Source organism: Oncorhynchus masou, chromosome 32 (assembly GCF_036934945.1).
Source record: "Oncorhynchus masou masou isolate Uvic2021 chromosome 32, UVic_Omas_1.1, whole genome shotgun sequence".
NCBI lineage: Eukaryota > Metazoa > Chordata > Actinopteri > Salmoniformes > Salmonidae > Oncorhynchus > Oncorhynchus masou.
The window spans coordinates 17,671,535-17,691,367 of record NC_088243.1 but is presented as its reverse complement, the minus strand read 5'-3'; the positions used below and the strand labels follow the sequence as shown (position 1 = coordinate 17,691,367).

General features: G+C 41.9%; 1 protein-coding gene across 1 annotated transcript in view; it reads left to right on the top strand.

The window, feature by feature from the left end:
• Position 1: 1 nt before the first annotated feature.
• The window catches only part of LOC135525649 (protein transport protein Sec23A), a 41,227-nt gene continuing 21,395 nt past the window's right edge, over positions 2-19,833 (top strand). The window contains exons 1-10 of the mRNA XM_064953397.1: positions 2-109; positions 3,879-4,112; positions 10,700-10,844; positions 11,235-11,551; positions 12,816-12,960; positions 13,414-13,572; positions 14,789-14,904; positions 15,241-15,364; positions 15,676-15,756; positions 15,995-16,084. Of these exons, the coding sequence (XP_064809469.1) occupies positions 3,892-4,112; positions 10,700-10,844; positions 11,235-11,551; positions 12,816-12,960; positions 13,414-13,572; positions 14,789-14,904; positions 15,241-15,364; positions 15,676-15,756; positions 15,995-16,084 (1,398 nt within the window). The 5' untranslated portion in view covers positions 2-109; positions 3,879-3,891. The remainder of the gene's footprint in view (positions 110-3,878; positions 4,113-10,699; positions 10,845-11,234; positions 11,552-12,815; positions 12,961-13,413; positions 13,573-14,788; positions 14,905-15,240; positions 15,365-15,675; positions 15,757-15,994; positions 16,085-19,833) is intronic.

Here is a 19,833-nt window from a genome sequence, read left to right as displayed (position 1 = left end):
ATTACTCCTCGCAGCCATGTTGTTTGCTACGTTGTCAGCCAACGTTGTGCTTGGCGCTGTTCACTGTCACTACAGTACGTAGCAGAGTCAACCAGTCTGAGGACATCAGGTAAATATTCAAATGTGCTACTATTTGCTGTAATTATTGACTAAGACATATATTTGGGATATGTGTATTACGTAATGTATTTTGGATGTAATACTTATTAAGTTACAGTTGTATGGCGGTTTAGCGAGCTGAGCAGGGTGAATAATTATTTTTTATTTTTTTACACATTTCATTCGCCGGTCGATCCGCTAACTGAAGCTAAATTAGATAGCTAACGTTAGCTGGTTGTTAACATGGTGAATGCAATAATTTATTCTAGTTAGCCAACCCAAAAAGTAGACAAGCTAGCAATCTATTTTTGTGATGTGATTTTCTCTCCTGAAATCTATTGAACAATTGTAATTGTTTTTGGCGTGCCCTTGTTAGCTACTGTATCTAGCTAATGTTGTTGTTGTGCAGAGACTGGTTGTTCATTCAATCAAAATAGCTTTGCTGGTAATCCAGCATCCGTTTGTAAAGCCTTTTGATTGAGTCACCATTTGTATTTATTAGGGATCCCCATTACAGTTGTTCCTGCCAAGGCAGCAACTACTAGTTTCAGACACATTAAGGCACATAACACAAAAGATAAAACAGTACATGATAACATTACACTACATATCTACAATACAAAATGTGTAATGCCACCATACAATAATAGTACAATGTACGTGTGTGTAGAATGTTTAATTCAGGTCAGATACTTAACTAGCTAGATAAAAGCCAAATACAGTGAGTGTTTCCATTTTGAAAGGCCTTTAACTATTAAGGAATTGTGAACATTTGCATCTCTGATAGAATCTCATCAGGTCAAATATTGTGACTTCAGGAGACCGCAAAGGTTAGTGGTAGTTCAATACAATGAACTTACTACTAGCTGGCACCACTATGCATTCACTAGCATTGAATGAGCTGCATCCACTAGCATTGAATGAGCTGTATTCCGCCATAAGCGAACAAGAAAACGCTCACCCAGACGCGGGGCTCCAAGTAGCCGGGGACTTTAATGCAGGGAAACTTAAATAAGTTTTACCAAATTTCTATCAGCATGTTAAATGTGCACCCAGAGGGAAAATAACTCTGGACCACCTATACTCCACACACAGAGATGCATACAAAGCTCTCCCTCATCCCTCCATTTGGCAAATCTGACCATAATTCCATCATCCAGATTCCTGCTTACAAGGAAAAATTCAAGCAGGAAGCACCAGTGACTAGATCAATAAAAAAGTGGTCAGATGAAGCAGATGCTAAGCTACAGGACTGTTTTGCTAGCACAGACTGGAATATGTTCCGGGATTCCTTTAATGGCATTGAGGAGAACACCATATGTCATTGGCTTCATCAATAAGTGCATCAATGACGTCGTCCCCACAGTGACTGTGCGTACATACCCCAACCAGAAGCCATGGATTACAGGCAGCATCCGCACTGAGCTAAAGGCTAGAGCTGCCGCTTTCAAGGAGCGGGACTCTAACCCGGAAGCTTATAAGAAATCCCGCTATGCCCTCAGACAAACTATCAAACAAGCAAAGATCAAATCATACTACTCCGGCTCTGACGCTCGTCGGATGTGGCAGGGCCAGCAAACCATTACAGAGTACAAAGGGAAGCACAGCCGAGAGCTTCCCGGTGACAGGAGCCTACCGGACGAGCTAAACTATGCTCGCTTCAAGGCAAATAGCACTGAAACATGGATGAGAGCACCAGCTGTACTGGAAGACTGTGTGAACACGCTCTCCACAGCCGATGTGAGTAAGACCTTTAAACAGGTCAACATTCACAAGGCCACAGAGCCAGACTGATTACCAGGATGTGTACTGCGAGCATGCGCTGACCAACTGGCAAGTGTCTTCACTGACATTTTCAACCTCTCCCTGTCCGAGTCTATAATACCAACATATTTTAAAGGCTGGTCATGGACCACATAAACACCATCATTCCAAAAACCCTAGACCCACTCAAATTCGCATACTGCCCCAACATATCCACAGATGATGCAGTCTCTATTGCTCTCCACATTGCCCTTTCCCACCTGGACAAAAGGAACACCTCTGTGAGAATGCTATTCATTGACTACAGCTCAGCGTTCAACACCATAGTGCCCTCATAGCTCATCAATAAGCTAAGGACCCTGGGACTAAACACCTCCCTCTGCAACTGGATCCTGCACTTCCTGACAGCCACCCCCAGGTGGTAAGGGTAGGTAACAACACATCCGCCACGCTGATCCTCAACACAGGGGCCCATCAGGGGTGCGTGCTCATCCCCCTCCTGTACTCCCTGTTCAATCAGGACTGCACGGCCAGGCACGACTCCAACACCATCATTAAATTTGCAGATGACACAACAGTGGTAGGCCTGACCACCGACAACAATGAGACAGCATATAGGTAGGAGGTCAGAGACCTGGCCGTGTGGTGCCAGGACAACAACCTCTCCCTCAACGTGATCAAGAGAAAGGAGATGATTGTGGACTACAGGAAAAAGAGGACCGAGCACGCCCCCATTCTCATCGACGGGGCTGCAGTGGAGCAGGTTGAGAGCTTCAAGTTCCTTGGTGTCCACATCACCAGCAAACTAACATGGTCTAAGCACACCATGACAGTCGTGAAGTGGGCACGACAAAACCTATTCCCCCTCAGGAGACTGAAAATATTTGGCATGGGTCCTCAAATCCTCAAAAGGTTCTACAGCTGCACCATCAAGAGCATCCTAACTGGTTGCATCACTGCCTGGTATGGCAACTGTTCGGGCTCCGACCACAAGGCACTGCAATGGGTAGTGTGAACGTCCCAGTACATCACTAGGGCCAAGCTTCCTGCCATCCAGGACCTCCATACCTGGTGGTGTCTGAGGAAGGCCCTAAAAATTGTCAGACTCCAGCCACTCTAGTCATAGACTGTTCTCTCAGCTACCACAAGGCAAGCGGTACCGGAGCGCCAAGTCTAGGTCCAAGCAGCTTCCGATTCAGCTTCTAGCCCCAAGCCATAAGTCTCCTGAACATCAGCTTCTAGCCCCAAGCCATGAGTCTCCTGAACATCTAGTCAAATGGCTACCCAGAGTATTCGTATTCCCCCCTCCACTCTCCATACCACTCTCTGTTGTCATCTGTGCATAGTCACTTTAATTAACTCTACCTACATGTACATACTACCCCAACTAACCGGTACCCCCGCACATTGACTCTGTACCGGCACCCCCCTGTATATATATATTTTTTTTACCGCTGCTCTTTAATTACTTGTTACTTTTATTTCTTATTCTTATCCATATTTTTTGAAACTGCACTGTCGGTTAGGTGCTTCACTGTAAGGTCTACACCTGTTGATTGGACTTCTATTCAGATTCAGTGTGTTTTTTAAGTAAATTATTTTGAAAATTTGATCAGACAGTGGGTGAAGAAGTGGGTCACAGTCAGGATCATATTCTGTACCTTAGCCAGGTTCTAGTCATGACTTTTAGACCCATTTTTTTGCCCTATGTAGAAGTAAGCCAGAATTTCCCATAGCATAGGTTACATCATATTTGACTGCATTTCCTCTACCAGTATATTGATATGACACATTCAAATTGGAAGTAAACATGCTGGAGTGTAACATTATGCTCAAAGTCCAAAAGGGTATCTCAGGACACTGCAATGGTAAAAAGATAATATTATGAGACTCCTTGCAGTGCAGTGGACTACTGTATAATTAATGCTATGTTGAAATATCAAATAGAATCATGACCATAAAATGTATAGCCTATATTTCTATAACACGCAGACACTCCTTTCTTTCCTTCTCAGTCTGTAGGGTGGAATGGCGACCTTCCCAGAGTTTATCGCCCAGAATGAGGAGCGTGATGGGGTGCGTTTCAGCTGGAACGTCTGGCCCTCCAGTCGTCTGGAGGCCACCCGCATGGTGGTCCCCGTGGCCTCTTTGTTCACCCCCCTGAAGGAGCGCCCAGACTTGCCCCCCATCCAGTATGAGCCTGTGCTGTGTAGCAGGGCGACCTGCCGCGCTGTCCTTAACCCGCTCTGGTGAGACAACAATACTTTTTCACTTTTGTATTTTTCACGTTTCAAATAAAGCAGATATACACTACACTCGGTGGCCCATTTATTAGGCACACCCATCTCGTACTGTGTCGGACCCCCCCTTTGCCTACAGGACAGCCTGAATTATTTGGGACATGGAAACGCTGCTCAACTGGTATCAAGGGATCTAACGTGTACCAGGAAAACATTCCCCACACCATCCCACCAGCCTTTACCTTTGACACAAGGCAGGAGTGGCCATGGACTTATGATGCTTATGCTAAATCCTGGCTGCCATCAGCATGACACAATATGAACCGGGATTCGTCTGACCAGGCAATGTTTTTCCACTCATCAATTGTCAAGTTTTGGTGATTTCCTGCCCACTGTAGCCAATTATTCTTGTTTTAGCTGATTGGAGTGGAACCTGTTCTGATCGTCTCCTGCAATAGCCCATCCGTGACAAGGACCGACTAGTTGTGCGTTCTGAGTTGCCGTTCTGCACACCCCTGTTGTACTGCACTGTTTGTGGCCTGCCTGTTAGCTTGCACAATTCTTGCTATTCTCCTTCAACCTCTCTCATCAATGAGCTGCTTTCGCACACAGGACTTCCGCTGAATGGATGTTTTTTGTTTGTTGCACCATTCTCAGTAAACCCTAGAGACTGTCGTGCGTAAAAAGCCCAGGAGGCCGGTCGTTTCTGAGATACTGGAAACGGCATGCCTGGTATTGACAATCATTCCACGCCCAGTCGCTTAGGTCACTCGTTTTGCCCATTCTAATGTTCACTCAAACACTAACTGGATGCCTGTCTGCTTTATATAGCTCGGCCACGTGACTCACTGTCTGTAGGAGTGAACCATTTTTGTGATTAGGGTGGTTTACCTAATAAACTGGCCACTGAGTGTATAAATGCCTGGTACATTTTGATAATTGTGCTCCAAATCTTTTTTATTTTTCACTGGAATAAAGGAGCATTCCCTATTCCAGGGGTCAATTGCGAGCTACCAGTAGCTTGCCGACCACCTATGTGTAGCTCGCAAAACAATTCTGAAAGTACATGCAATTTCCATGTGTTCCACCTCTAACTGTCATAAACAAATCTACCTTGTATCAGACACCAGAAACTCCCAGCTGCCATCTAACCAACGCAACATTGACATTATCCCACCCCTGGTTATGTAACAGTTTAACTTTAGTCCGTCCCCTCGCCCCTAACCGGCCTTCTGCACACAGACAACTGACACCCACGAAGCATCGTTACCCATCAAGCCACAAAAGCCGCAGCCCTTGCAGAGTAAGGGGAACAACTACTTCAGGTCTCAGAGCGACGTCACCGACTGAAACGCTATTAGCGCGCACTACCGCTAACTAGCTAGCTATTTCACATCGGTTACAGTTAGACACTACTGGCTTATAAAGCCAATATCTGCCAATTAATTTCCAGAAATATTGCCCATTTCTTTCTCTGTAGTGCGGGCGTTTGTCTAGCACTCCTTGTGTAGTCAGTAGTGTTGGGTCGTTCATAAACAAATGGCTCTTTTTGGTGAAGTCGGTAACCGAATCGCAAATGTAAATTGTCTCCCTGATTTGCATGCTGTGTCTATTGCTTTTTGAGCTGCATATGTCGATTATTAAAACAATAAGTTCCGAGGGGGTGTGGTATATGGCCAATATACCATGGCAAAGGGCTGTTCTTATGCACGACGCATCGCGGAGTGCCTGGACACAGCCCTTAGCTGTGGTATATCGGCCGTATACCACAAACCCCCAAGGTGCCTTATTGCTATTATAAACTGGTTATCAATGTAATTAGAGCAGTGCAAATACATGTTTTGTTATACTCGTGGTATACGGTCTGATACAAAAGCTGAACATACACACATCCAGGTACTTTCTGCAGGTGCTGGAGTTGTAGGAAAACTCATGGAAAACAGAAAGGAAAACGCCGCACACTGCTGCTCATGCAGGTGATATTTATTTACATCAACGTTTCGACCCTTAGGTCTTCATCAGGCATCCATATCCCAGATGGGGGTGGAAGGTCCTATAAATAGGGGCAATACTCAGTGACAACACTTCCTGAAACAGGAGGTAAAACATTTTTTAGAACAGTTTCACAGTATCAAAATATATCATCATACACAGGGAAAGTGATCAATATTTACAGTAATATACAGTTGAAGTCGAAAGATTACATACACTTTTGGTTGAAGTCATTAAAACTCGTTTTTCAACCACTCCACAAATTTCTTGTTAACAAACTATAGTTTTGGCAAGTCGGTTAGGACATCTACTTTGTGCATGACACAAGTCATTTTTCCAACAATTGTTTACAGACAGATTATTTAACTTATAATTCACTGTATCACAATTCCAGTGGGTCAGAGGTTTACATACACTAAGTTGACTGTGCCTTTAAACAGCTTGGAAAATTATGTAATGGCTAATTGACATCATTTGAATCAATTGGAGGTGGACCCGTGGATGTATGTACTAAGTTGACTGTGCCTTTAAACAGCTTGGAAAATGATGTAATGGCTAATTGACATCATTTGAATCAATTGGAGGTGGACCCGTGGATGTATTTCAAGGCCTCCTTTCAAACTCCGTGCCTCTTTGCTTGACATCATGGAAAAATCAAAAGAAATCAGCCAAGACCTCAGATAAAACATTGTAGACCTCCACAAGTCTGGTTCATCCTTGGGAGCAATTTCCAAACACCTGAAGGTACCACGTTCATCTGTACAAACAATAGTACGCAAGTATAAACACCATGGAACCAAGCAGCCGTCATACCGCTCAGGAATCCTAGAGATGAATGTACTTTGATGCGAAAAGTGCAAATCAATCCCAGAACAACAGCAAAGGACAGTGTGAAGATGCTGGAGGAAACAGGTACAAAAGTATCTATATCCACAGTAAAACTAATCCTATATCGACATAACCTGAAAGGCCGCTCAGCAAGGAAGAAGCCATTAGTCATCTGGTCCACACTTATTTCTTTAGTGCGTAAAATTTTGTCTTAATTTTTTTGCAGGTCAGTAAGTAATTTGGTCAGGTAAACATTTATTTCAACTCACATTTCACGATCAGAGATAATGATAGGCAACGTTTTAGTCTTTAATTTAAATATGTACTATTTTTTTCATGGTTTTAGTTCAATTTCTAAGATTTACTGAACGAAGAGCCATTTGGGAGCCAAATGAACAGCTCTTTTAGGTAAATGGAGCCAAAATATCCAGCTCACAGAAAATACTTAGAATGCCCATCACTAGCAGTTGATGTGATAACTGTGTTGTTGAGATCGACCGATTAATCAGGATGGCCGATTTAATTAGGGCCGATTTCAAGTTTACACAACAATCGGTAATCGTCATTTTTGGACACCGATCATGGCCGATTACATTGCACTCCATGAGGAGACTGCGTGGCAGGCTGACTACCTGTTATGCGAGTGCAGCAAGGAGCCAAGGTGCTAGCTAGCATTAAACATATCTTATAAAAAAACAATCAATCTTAACATAATCACTAGTAAACTACACATGGTTGATGATATTACTAGTTTATCTAGCTTGTCCTGCGTTGCATATCGATGCGGTGCCTATTAATTTATCACCGCGAAAAAAGCACTGTCGTTGCACCAATGTGTACCTAAGCATAAACATCAACACCTTTCTTAAAATCAATACACAAGTATATATTTTTAAACCTGCATATTTAGGTAATATTGCCTGCTAACATGAATTTCTTTTAACTAGGGAAATTGTGTCACTTCTCTTGTGTTCTGTGCAACAGAGTCAGGGTATATGCAGCAGTTTTGGCTGCCTGGCTCATTGTGAACTGGGAAGACTATTTCTTCCTAACAAAGACAGCCAACTTCGCCAAACGGGGGATTGATTTATCGAAAGCACATTTGTGAAAAAAGCATAATCGTTGCACGAATGTACCTAACCATAAACATCAATGCCTTTCTTAAAATCAATACACAGAAGTATATATTTTTAAACCTGCATATTTACTTAAAATAAATTCATGTTAGCAGGCAATATTAAACTAGGAAAATTGTGTCACTTTTCTTGCGTTCATTACACGCAGAGTCAGGGTATATGCAACAGCTTGAGCTGCCTGGCTCATTACGAACTAATTTGCCAGAATTTTACATAATTATGACATAACATTGAAGGTTGTGCAATGTAACAGCAATATTTAGACTTATGGATGCCACCCGTTAGATAAAATACGGAACGGTTCCGTATTTCACTGAAAGAATAAACGTTTTATTTTCAAAATTATAGTTTCCGTATTCAACCATATTAATGACCTAAGGCTCGTATTTCTGTGTGTTATTATGTTAAAATTAGTCTATGATTTGATATTTGATAGAGCAGTCTGACTGAGCAGTGGTATGCAGCAGCAGGCTCGTAAGCATTCATTCAAACAACACTTTTGTGCGTTTGCCAGCAGCTCTTCGCAATGCTTCAAGCATTGAGGTGTTTATGACTTCAAGCCCATCAACTCCCGAGATTAGACTGGTGTAAACGATGTGAAATGGCTAGCTAGTTAGCGGGGTGCGTGCTAATAGCGTTTCAAAAGTCACTCGCTCTGAGACTTGGAGTAGTTGTTCCCCTTGCAGAGGGGCTTTTGTGGAGCGATGGGTAACGATGCTTCGAGGGTGGCTGTTGTCGATGTGTTACTGGTTCGAGCCCAGGTAGGGGCGAGGAGAGGGACAGAAGCTATACTGTTACACAGGCAATACTAAAGTGCCTATAAGAACATCCAATAGTCAGAGGTACATGAAATACAAATGGTATAGAGAGAAATAGTCCTATAATTCCTATAATAACCTCAACCTAAAACGTCTTACCTGGGAATATTGAAGAGTCTTGTTAAAAGGAACCACCAGCTTTCATATGTTCTCATGTTCTGAGCAAGGAATTTAAACATTAGCTTTTTTATTTGGCACATATTGCACTTTTACTTTTTTCTCCAACACTTTGTTTTTGCCTTCTTTCAACCAAATTGAACATGTTTCATTATTTATGAGGCTAAATTGATTTGATTGATGCATTATATTAAGTTAAAATAAGTGTTAATTCAGTATTGTTGTAATTGCCGATTTTAATCGGTATCGGCTTTTTTTGGTCCTCCAATTATCGGTATCGGCGTTGAAAAATCAAAACCTCAACCGTCTTGTGAGTTGACAGAAATACTTTCCCCAAAACCTTTTAAATGTTAACTGCACAGTAGGCTTACCTGGCAAAAGTATATTATTTGTATCTATTTGAAAACTTTGCCATGAAATGAGCAGCAGCTGTACAGAATCATCACTAGACTGGCACATTAGATCACATTGCACACTAGATGTGTAATTGAAGGTCCCGATGCGCAATTAAAGGGGAATTACACAAATCTACATTTGTTACTTTTTTTTTTCTGTACCCCCCCCCAAAAAAAAAATGGGCTTCTGACGTGATATAAACATTGACATCGACTCGGAATATCCAATTTCGTCGTTCCTCTATGAACCATTGTAATTTTTAGTGTGAAATTAATTAAAACCAGGAAAAATAAAACTAGGAACATCATTTTGGAAAATATTAAACAATTTGGGGAGAAAAAACACAGATTTTATAGGGCCCCTTTAGATATTTTTTATTAACCATTATTTTACCAGGTATCTTGATGGAAAACAGTGCATGTCTTTCTCTTTTACACTAAGGACCTGGAGCTGAGTTACGTTGCAGCGGAGAGGAGAAGAATGTGCCTTTTTTTTAAAGAAAAAACATCAGTAGCTCACAATGTTTCATTTTGTAAAAGTGGCATTGATGCTCAAAGGTTTGAGACCCCTGCCTTATTCTCTCCTTCCCTCATCCATGACTATTCCTCCATTTGTAGCCTAACTGTAAACAGGTGATTTTACACATCCTCAGTCTTCAGAAGGTTGACATGTACTGTTTAAATAGTTGTAGTCTGGGAGCATTTCCATGTAAAAGGACAAATGACCACCAACATGTGAAGTTCATAGGAACATGTCAAATTGAGTGTCAAATGAAAGCTAAGAGTCTATATGTTTGAGAAATTAAGGCATATAAAACATTTAGATTAAGTAAAGGCTTTGGTTTCTGGTCAAACAGAGGGAAAAGGGGTCTTGAGACTTTCTGGTAGATGTTTTCTAAAAGAGAATGATATACATATCCATAATGCTGAATTTCTGTATAGTACGGATCAGGGAACCGTGATGTCATTCTGTTACCGTTATTCTGTTACCGGATTCTGTCTCCCACTGTATTTGAATAACCAAAATACTGTATATATTTTTTTCAAACTCAATGTGTCATGCCACATCTTTGAATTGTAATTCAGAGCAGATTTTTAAGAGCTTTTGGAAAATGTGGTTGCATAAAAAACAGACATTTTACCGTAGTTCTGTTACCAAACTTTGCATCTGCACATTCTTCCAGTAAATGTGTATGTGAATTGTACATTATCTTCGTAATCCTTGTGCATAGAGTTGTATTGTTTACAACTACACTGTGTGGTCATTCTCTCTCAGATTTTTACCATAATCATTTTGTCTCTCAACCTAGCCAAGTGGACTACGGAGCCAAACTGTGGGCTTGCAACTTCTGCTATCAGAGAAATCAGTTTCCACCTACCTATGCTGGGATATCAGAGGTGAACCAGCCAGCTGAGCTGCTGCCACAGTTCTCCACCATTGAATATGTTGTCCAGGTAAGTTTCTATTTGATCGATGCTGGATTCTCGAATTATAATACAGTATTTTTTTCCCCCAAATCAAAATATTTTGATTTATCTCAATTTGATCCGTTTTATAATAGTTTTTAACAGCATTCAGATAAGATCTCATCCTTCCTACACGTATGTTATTTCATTTTCATCTAGTACATTAAAACAAGGCCTGTGATGGACCTCTCATACATCTTGATAATGTTACTTGAAAACCATTTTGTCATTGTTTTTATTAGTCCACCTTAAAATTAGTTTGCTGTCCCCCTGGCCCCCACAGAAAATGAAACTGTCAGTCATCTGTTGGATTCTAGCATCCGTTCACTGTTTTATGCAATAGGATAGTTGACCAGGTTCTCTCTCTTTACCCCACAGAGAGGTCCCCAGATGCCTCTGGTCTTCCTGTACGTGGTGGACACCTGCATGGAGGATGAAGACCTGCAGGCTCTGAAGGAGTCCTTACAGATGTCCCTGTCGCTGCTGCCTCCTACAGCCCTGGTTGGCCTCATCACCTTCGGACGCATGATCCAGGTCCACGAACTGGGCTGCGATGGCATCTCAAAGAGCTACGTCTTCAGGGGAACTAAAGACCTTAACGCCAAGCAGCTGCAGGAGATGCTGGGCTTGACCAAACCCACTGCTGCACAGGCAGGACGGGGACCACAAGCTCCACAGCCCCCCCTCTCCAACAGGTAAACCACGCTACAGTCTACAGCCTTGTTTTGACATTGTATACTGAACAAAACTATAAACGCACCATCTAAAGTGTTGGTCCCATGTTTCATGAGCTGAAATAAAAGATCCCATGCATTTTTCAGACCACAAAAAAGTTTCTCACATTTTTTTTATATCCCTGTTAGTGAGCATTTCTCCTTCGCAAAGATAATCCATCCCCCTGACGGGAGTGGCATATCAAGAAGCTGATTAAACAGCATAATCATTACACAGGTGCACCTTGTGTAAAAGGCCACTCTAAAATGTGCAGTTATGTCAACCAACACAATGCCACAAATGTCTCATGTTTTGACGGAGCATGCAATTGGCATGCTGACTGCAGGAATGTCCACCAGAGTTGCTGCCAGATAATTTAATGTTAATATTTCTACCATAAGCCGCCTCCAACGCAGTTTTAGAGAATTTGGCAGTACGTCCAATCGGCCTCAACCTCAGACCATATGTAACCACGCCAGCCCAGGGACTCCACATCCGGCTTCTTCACCTGTTGGATCGTTTGAGACCAGCTACCTGGATAGCTGATGAAACTGAGGAGTATTTCTGTCTGTAATAAAGCCCTTTTGTGGAGAAAAACTCATTCTGATTGGCTGGGCCTGGCTCCCAAGTGGGTGGGCCCATGACATCCCATGCCCACCCATGGCTGCGCCCCTGCCCAGTCATGTGAAATCATTAGATTAAGGCCTAATTAATTAATTTTAACTGACTTATTTCCTGATATAAACTCAGTAAAATCGTTGAAATTGTTACATTTTGCGTTTATATTTTTGTTCAGTATAGTACCTTTTTGATTGTGGTCTGTAGATTGGTTGAATTGACTTTTTATTTTATTGATTTATTGAATGTATAAGAAAAAAATACACATACAGCCACACACCAATGCCATGGCAGTACCTGGCAACAGTTTGGACACTCAGGGGTTTTTCTTTATTTTTTACTATTTTCTACATTGTAAAATAATAGTGAAGACATCAAACCTATTAAATATGCGTCATCAAGGCAAAGGGTGGCTACTTTGAAGAATATATTTTGATTTATTTAACACTTTTTTTTTTGGTTACTATGTGATTCCATATGTGTTATTTCATAGTTTTCTACATTGTAGAAATAAAGAGACTCTGGAATGAGTTGGTGTGTCCAAACATTTGACTGGTACTGTATATTAAAATAATTTAGCATGACACAAAATTAGACTAATCTTAGAACTTAATTTCTTTTGCCTAGATTCCTCCAGCCTGTCCAGAAGATTGACATGAACCTGACAGACCTGCTTGGAGAGCTCCAGAGGGATCCCTGGCCTGTCACTCAGGGCAAACGGCCCCTCCGCTCGTTAGGGTCGGCCATGTCCATCGCTGTTGGCTTGCTGGAGGTTAGACCTAGACAGAAATATAAACTGCCTCAATGCAGTCCTGGGTTCAAATAGTATTTTAAATATTTTAAATACTTTGGTTTGATAGCTTTTTTTCCTGACCTAACGGCACCAATAAAATATTTCTGGCATCTCAGGCAGACTGAAGCAATTATTTTCAAAGTGTTTGAAAGATTTTAAATAATATTAAAACCCAGGTCTGTTCATATGTCATTGGAATGTAAAGGTACATATTTCAATGACACCATTTTAGTCTGATCAGCCCCCGCACACTACTTCAAATTCATATTTCCCTGTGTTCCTCTGTATGAAGTAGGATTTGTAAGATGTATAAACCTATTATGCCGTGGGAATTCACCAGGATTACTAGCTTTAGTCTGTGTTTGGTTGCATTGTTTACTCCGCTTCATAGAAATTTTTTGTAATAAAATGTTGTTTTTTTTCACCATCCAGTGCACCTTCCCGAACACTGGGGCACGCATCATGACCTTCATCGGTGGACCAGCCACTCAGGGTCCAGGCATGGTGGTAGGAGATGAGCTAAAGACCCCTATTCGCTCCTGGCACGACATTGAGAAGGACAACGCCAAGTTCATGAAAAAGGGGACCAAAGTAAGTTTTGGCTCAACCTTTGACGGTTCACTTTTCCTGTTATTTAGATGAGTTTACCATGATCTGAACTTTTTTCAGGTCCGTTGCCACTGTCTGTGAATGATGAAGTTGTGTGTTACAACACATTAAAGTGAGACAATCAGTTAAATGGCTAGATGTGTTTTAGCATAACAAGTTAAATGGGTATTACCTTTTTCTGTATATTATGGGATTTTTCTTCCTTGGAAATCCTTGGGCGGGCCTCCTAAGTGTTTTTTCGGGCCACCTAAATGTTTTAATGTATTTTTATAATATTTGAGAACAAACAATCACCATAAAAGTTAGACAGTTAGGTAGAATAGAAAACTCCCCAAACAATGAATTTATCAATTGTGGCAGATCAGGGGGTTTGGTCAAGACATTTACCAATATCAGACACGGACAGAGAAGGATCACTGGTGTTTATTTAAATTGTAGATCAAAAAGAAAATGATCGGTCTCCCCTACGAGACCCTCTCCGGAATGCCATCTCCTGGTATTCCAGGTCTGGCGGTATCCTGTCAGGCACAAAACTGAACTCTCTCTTCTTACCTCTGCAACTGCCAACCATACCACGGGAGTCCTTTCTTCCCCCCCATTTCGCCTGTGTGCTGCCCTTCTGGCAGCTTTATGGGCCTTGCACAGCTGGTGAGCAATCTGCCCTTGATTACTCACCAGCTCCCAATCAGCCCCAATTAGTCCTGGCTGGAGAGCCCATCGAGACCTGGCATGTCCAGCAGATGGAGTCATCGCCTCGTGATGTATACTCCATCTGTTTGTTACCAGGCCTCGATGAGTCTCCCCATGTTGGCTGACCTGCTGTACTCCACACAGTATAGATTTGATTATGTTTGAGCAAAAGAACATAGCATTAGAATTGCAGGAAATTAGCTTTAAAACTGATTGCTATCTCAGCTCCATGGCAGAATATGTAGATTTGATGTAAATTAGCTTTAAAACATTTTCTTTCAGATCCATGGAAAATGTGTAGAATTGCAGGAAATGTCCTTTACAGTTTTAAACATTTCTCTCAGCTCAATGAAGAAATGTGTAGAATTACTGGAAATTGATTTAATAATGCAAAAACACGCCCTCTGCCACGCCCACCACCCCTTTTTGATCCAGAAAACAACCTGATATTGGATCCTCTTTTTATCCTGTATGAAGTTGGGGTAAAACCCTTTTTCTTCATTTTCAGCATTACGAGGCATTGGCGAGCCGTGCCTCCATCAACGGCCACATCATAGACATCTATGCCTGTGCTCTGGACCAGACCGGACTGCTGGAGATGAAGTGTTGTTCCAATCACACCGGGTGAGGACACTCTGTCTGGTGAACACACAGGCTGAGTCCAAAATGGCTCCCTATATAGTTCACTACTTTTGACCAGGGCTTACAGGGCCCTGTCAAAAGTAGTGCGCTATATAGGGAATATAGTGTCATTTGATACGCTGAACACACACAAATATGTCAATAACACTGGCTCCTCCCATAGTAAGAGGAGAGTTTGTCCTCTGTTCTTCTTCTCCAATGCTCTCGTCTGATGCTTTGAGGAAGAGATGGAGGCGAGGAGAGAGGAGGCGGCGAAGAGAGACTTCTGAGATTCACCCTATGTGTAGTTGAACTCCTATGAGTATATCTGTTTTGCAGAGGCTACATGGTGATGGCAGACTCTTTCAACACCTCACTATTCAAACAAACCTTCCAGAGGGTCTTTACCAAAGATGTGGCTGGAGCCTTCAAGATGGCCTTCGCTGGCACTCTGGAGATAAAGGTAGAGCCATTGCACAGACTGGCGGTGTCTGAAATGGTACCGTTTTACCTAATATAGTGTACTAGTAGTGCAGTTTTAAGGAATAGGGTGTCATTTTAGAACACAGCCACTGTTCCAATATCTACGCATACCCAATACATTGCTTCTACGAAGTGTGGATATTGGAACAGAGCGACATACTCTCTTGGATAGTTGATTCTATCCATAAAACTCTATGGGAAATCTAGATTTCTTGACTTTGTATTTTACCAAATAAAATTGTGCGCAAACTGCTGATATCTTCTAATATCATCTGTCCTTCTTCATTTCAGACGTCTCGAGAGATCAAGATTTCAGGAGCCATCGGGCCATGTGTGTCATTAAATGCCAAAGGGCCGTGTGTGTCTGAAAATGTGAGTCCATGTCAAATACATAGAACAGTGACCGAATACTATACATCATCGATCAGCTGATATGCAGAACAGACTTGTACTTTTGACTGGTCAACACTTTTGTAACTGTTGTTGTTAATCCAGAATATTGTGTGTCCTGAATCTCTGCCGAAGGAGATGTATCAATGTTGCTCTGTTTCTGATCCCTTCTAGAACAATGTCGTTCTGATACTGATCCCTTCTGTTTGTTTCCTTAAAGGAAATTGGAACAGGAGGCACATCTCAATGGAAGATATGTGGTCTTGACCATAACACCACTCTGGCAGTGTACTTTGAGGTGGTCAATCAGGTATGCCTTCATATTACACACTCTGGATTGTGATCACTAAGCTACTTTTGGCAATAACTGCCATATTTTGTGTAATGTTACCATATTTTGTGTTAAAAGCTTTTTATTGGCAAGGTTTCTGAGTAGTCGTTTTTATATCACAGTAATCTGAGATTAGGTGATCCACAGAGCAATGTTCCACTTTTGCCAAAGACTCAGTGAATTTGATTGCACCACCATAGAGGGTACTAGCTGTTCCATAATGATCTCTTCCACTGCTGTACTGGGCTGGTCAGAAGTACTGGATAGAGGTGCAACAGCATCACTATGCCACCAGATGGTGTGCTCATATATTAAACCACTATGGCCTCTTTATGAAACATACAGTAGTATAAGATGGATCTATTAATGTAATTGAGATGATCACATTCATTTTAATCCAATACATCCAGTTATGATAAACTGAAAGATTACATTTCAATGAGTTTAGATAGGCAGTATTGCCATAGGTATATTTATTGAGGAAGAACACATTTGGACAGACAGTAATGTCTGTATATGTACAGTTTAGTACAGTTTGCAATCTAGTTCAAACATTGTAGTTCAACATTGTAGTTCAAACAGACAATAGTCCAATGTCCCTGATTGACTGTACATTGTGCATTGTAAGCTAACCTTTTTAGTTAGAAACAGAACAAATAAGATCGCTGGTATGGCGGTCTTCGTGTATAGATCCACTTAAGACACAAGTGTCACAATCCCATTGGTCATACTAGAGACTGTCCGTCTGTTGCATCCTGTCGCCACAATGATCCTTCATATGGTCCTTCTCTGGTGTTTAGTCCCAACCTGTATTGTATTTCATTTCATTCATTCATTTTGTTCACTCAGTAACAATTGCCACTTTTTTTTCAGGGAGTCCTAGGATTCATAAAATTAAGTCTGTAGTTGGTCTGTATTTTAGTCTGTAGTCAGGCTAGTTTTCCAGATGGCTCCACAGTGACAGAGTCTTGGCCTAGTGTAGTGTCCATAGTGTCTTTACCATCCTCCATAGTCACCTCTGACATGGATTTGGCCTCTGGTGACCCTGTTTTGGAGTTGGCTTCCGACAAGAGTGATGGGTTGGAGATGTTGTGATGGTGGTGATCTTGGCTCACTATCTCAAGTTGGATGGCGGTGCTCTGTGGGCAGGAGTTCTTCAGAGGGCGCTGGAACAGCCGTCGTATTTTATTCAGGCTTTTCCGCAGAGCCGCTCTGTAGCGCCTGAGAGGGAGAGGGAGGGAGAAAGAGATGGGAGGGGGAGTGAGTGAGTGAGATTGAATTTAGAGAGAGAGGGGTAGAGAAAATAACCAACAATGCAGTGTAGCCAGCCGCTCTGCCTCATCGGCTCTACAGCTCTGCTCCAACACTGAGAAGCTCATTTCATAATCTCAAGCGCTCAGCTTTTCCCCCTCATAACAGTCGTCATTTAGAAATGTTCTGGAGCTAGCTTCTCAATTCCATCAGGAGTTGTTTCAATTGGCTATTGAGGGGCCTTCATATTTGTTGAATGAGAGAGAGAACGACTCACTATATTATTGAAGGACTGTTTGGGATATTGATTGTACAGTGCCTTGCGAAAGTATTCGGCCCCCTTGAACTTTGCGACCTTTTTCCACATTTCAGGCTTCAAACATAAAGATATAAAACTGTATTTTTTTGTGAAGAATCAACAACAAGTGGGACACAATCATGAAGTGGAACGACATTTATTGGATATTTCAAACTTTTTTAACAAATCAAAAACTGAAAAATTGGGCGTGCAAAATTATTCAGCCCCTTTACTTTCAGTGCAGCAAACTCTCTCCAGAAGTTCAGTGAGGATCTCTGTTAATGTTAACCTAAATGACTAATGATGATAAATACAATCCACCTGTGTGTAATCAAGTCTCCGTATAAATAACTGGTTGTGCCACCTTTAGCTGCAATGACTCCAACCAACCTAACGCTTTCTGTAGTTGTTGATCAGTCTCTCACAATGCTGTGGAGGAATTTTGACCCACTCTTTCATGCATAACTGCTGTAACTCAGTGACATTTGTGGGTTTTCAAGCATAAACTGCTTGTTTCAAGTCCTGCCACTACATCCCAATTGGGATTAGGTCTAGACTTTGACTAGGCCATTCCAAAACTTCAAATGTGTTGCTTTTTAGCCATTTTTATGTAGTCTTGATTGTTTGTTTTGGATAATTGTCTTGCTGCATGACTCAGCTGCACTTTAACTTCAGCTCAATTCTCTGATACAAAGCAGAATTCATGGTTCCTTCTATTAAAGCAAGTCGTACAGGTCCTGAGGCAGCAAAGCATCCCCAAACCATCACCATTCTTGACCGTTGATATGAGGCTCTTACTGTGGAATGCAGTGTTTGGTTTTTGCCAGGCATAATGGGACCCATGTCATCCAATGTATGCCAGTTAGGCTCTACACCAGTTGTAAAGCGGATTAATGTGCTTAATTTCAAGAAGTTATTAGGCCGCTTTAGTTGTGATTACAAACCTTATCAAACAATAAGGCCTATGGGCTAGGCTAGATGAGGTGTGCGACTATGCAACTTTTTGAAAAAGTCGCAAAAAAAGGCATGCGCTGTTTCTTGATTTACTGCACACTATGGGCATCATTCACATGTGATAATAAATACATAATTCACAAGTGATAGTATTGTCATCCATCAGACTATTCTTAATGTAGTCTTGACTTTACATATAGGCCTACTAAATAATATACAGTGCCTTCAGAAAGCCTTCAGACCTCTTGACTTTTCCCACATTTTGTTACGTTCCAGCCTTATTCTAAAATGGATTAAATAGTTTTTTCTCCTCATCAATCTACACACAATACCCCATAATGACAAAGCAAAAACATGTTTTTAGAAATGTTAGCTAATGTATTACTTATAAAAACTGATATAACATTTACATAAGTAGACCCTTTACTCAGTACTTTGTTGAAGCACCTTTGGCAGCGATTATGGCCTGGAGTCTTCTTGGTTATGACGCTACAAGCTTGGCACACCTGTATTTGGGGAGTTTCTCACATTATTCTCTGCAGATCCTCTCAAGTGCTGTCAGGTTGAATGGGGAGCTTTGCTGCACAGCTATTTTCAGGTCTCTCCAAATATGTTCAATCGGGTTCAAGTCCGGGCTCTGGCTGGGACACTCAAGGACATTCAGACTTATCCTGAAGCCACTTCTTCGTTGTCTTGGCTGTGTGCTTATGGTCGTTGTCCTGTTGGAAGGTGAACCTTCGCCCCAGAGTGCTCTGGATCAGGTTTTCATCAAGGATCTCTGTACTTTGCTCCGTTCATCTTTGCCTCAATCCTGACTGGTCTCCCAGTCCCTGCCGCTTAAAAACATCCACACAACATGACGCTGCCACCACCATGCTTCACCGTAGGGCTGATGCCAGGTTTCCTCCAGATGTGACGCTTGACATTCAGGCTAAGGAGTTTTCATCAGACCAGACAATCTTGTTTCTCATGGTCTGAGAATCTTTAGGTGGCTTTTGGTAAACTCCAAGCGGGCTGTCATGTGCCTTTTACTGAGGAGTGGCTTTCATCTGGCCAGTCTACCATAAAGGCCTGATTGGTGAAGTGCTGCAGAGATGGAAGGTTCTCTGGAAGGTTCTCCCATCTCCACAGAGGAAGTCTAGAACTCTGTCAGATTGACCATTGGGTTCTTAGTCACCTCCCTGACTAAGGCCCTTCACCCCTGATTGCTCAGTTTGGCAGGGCG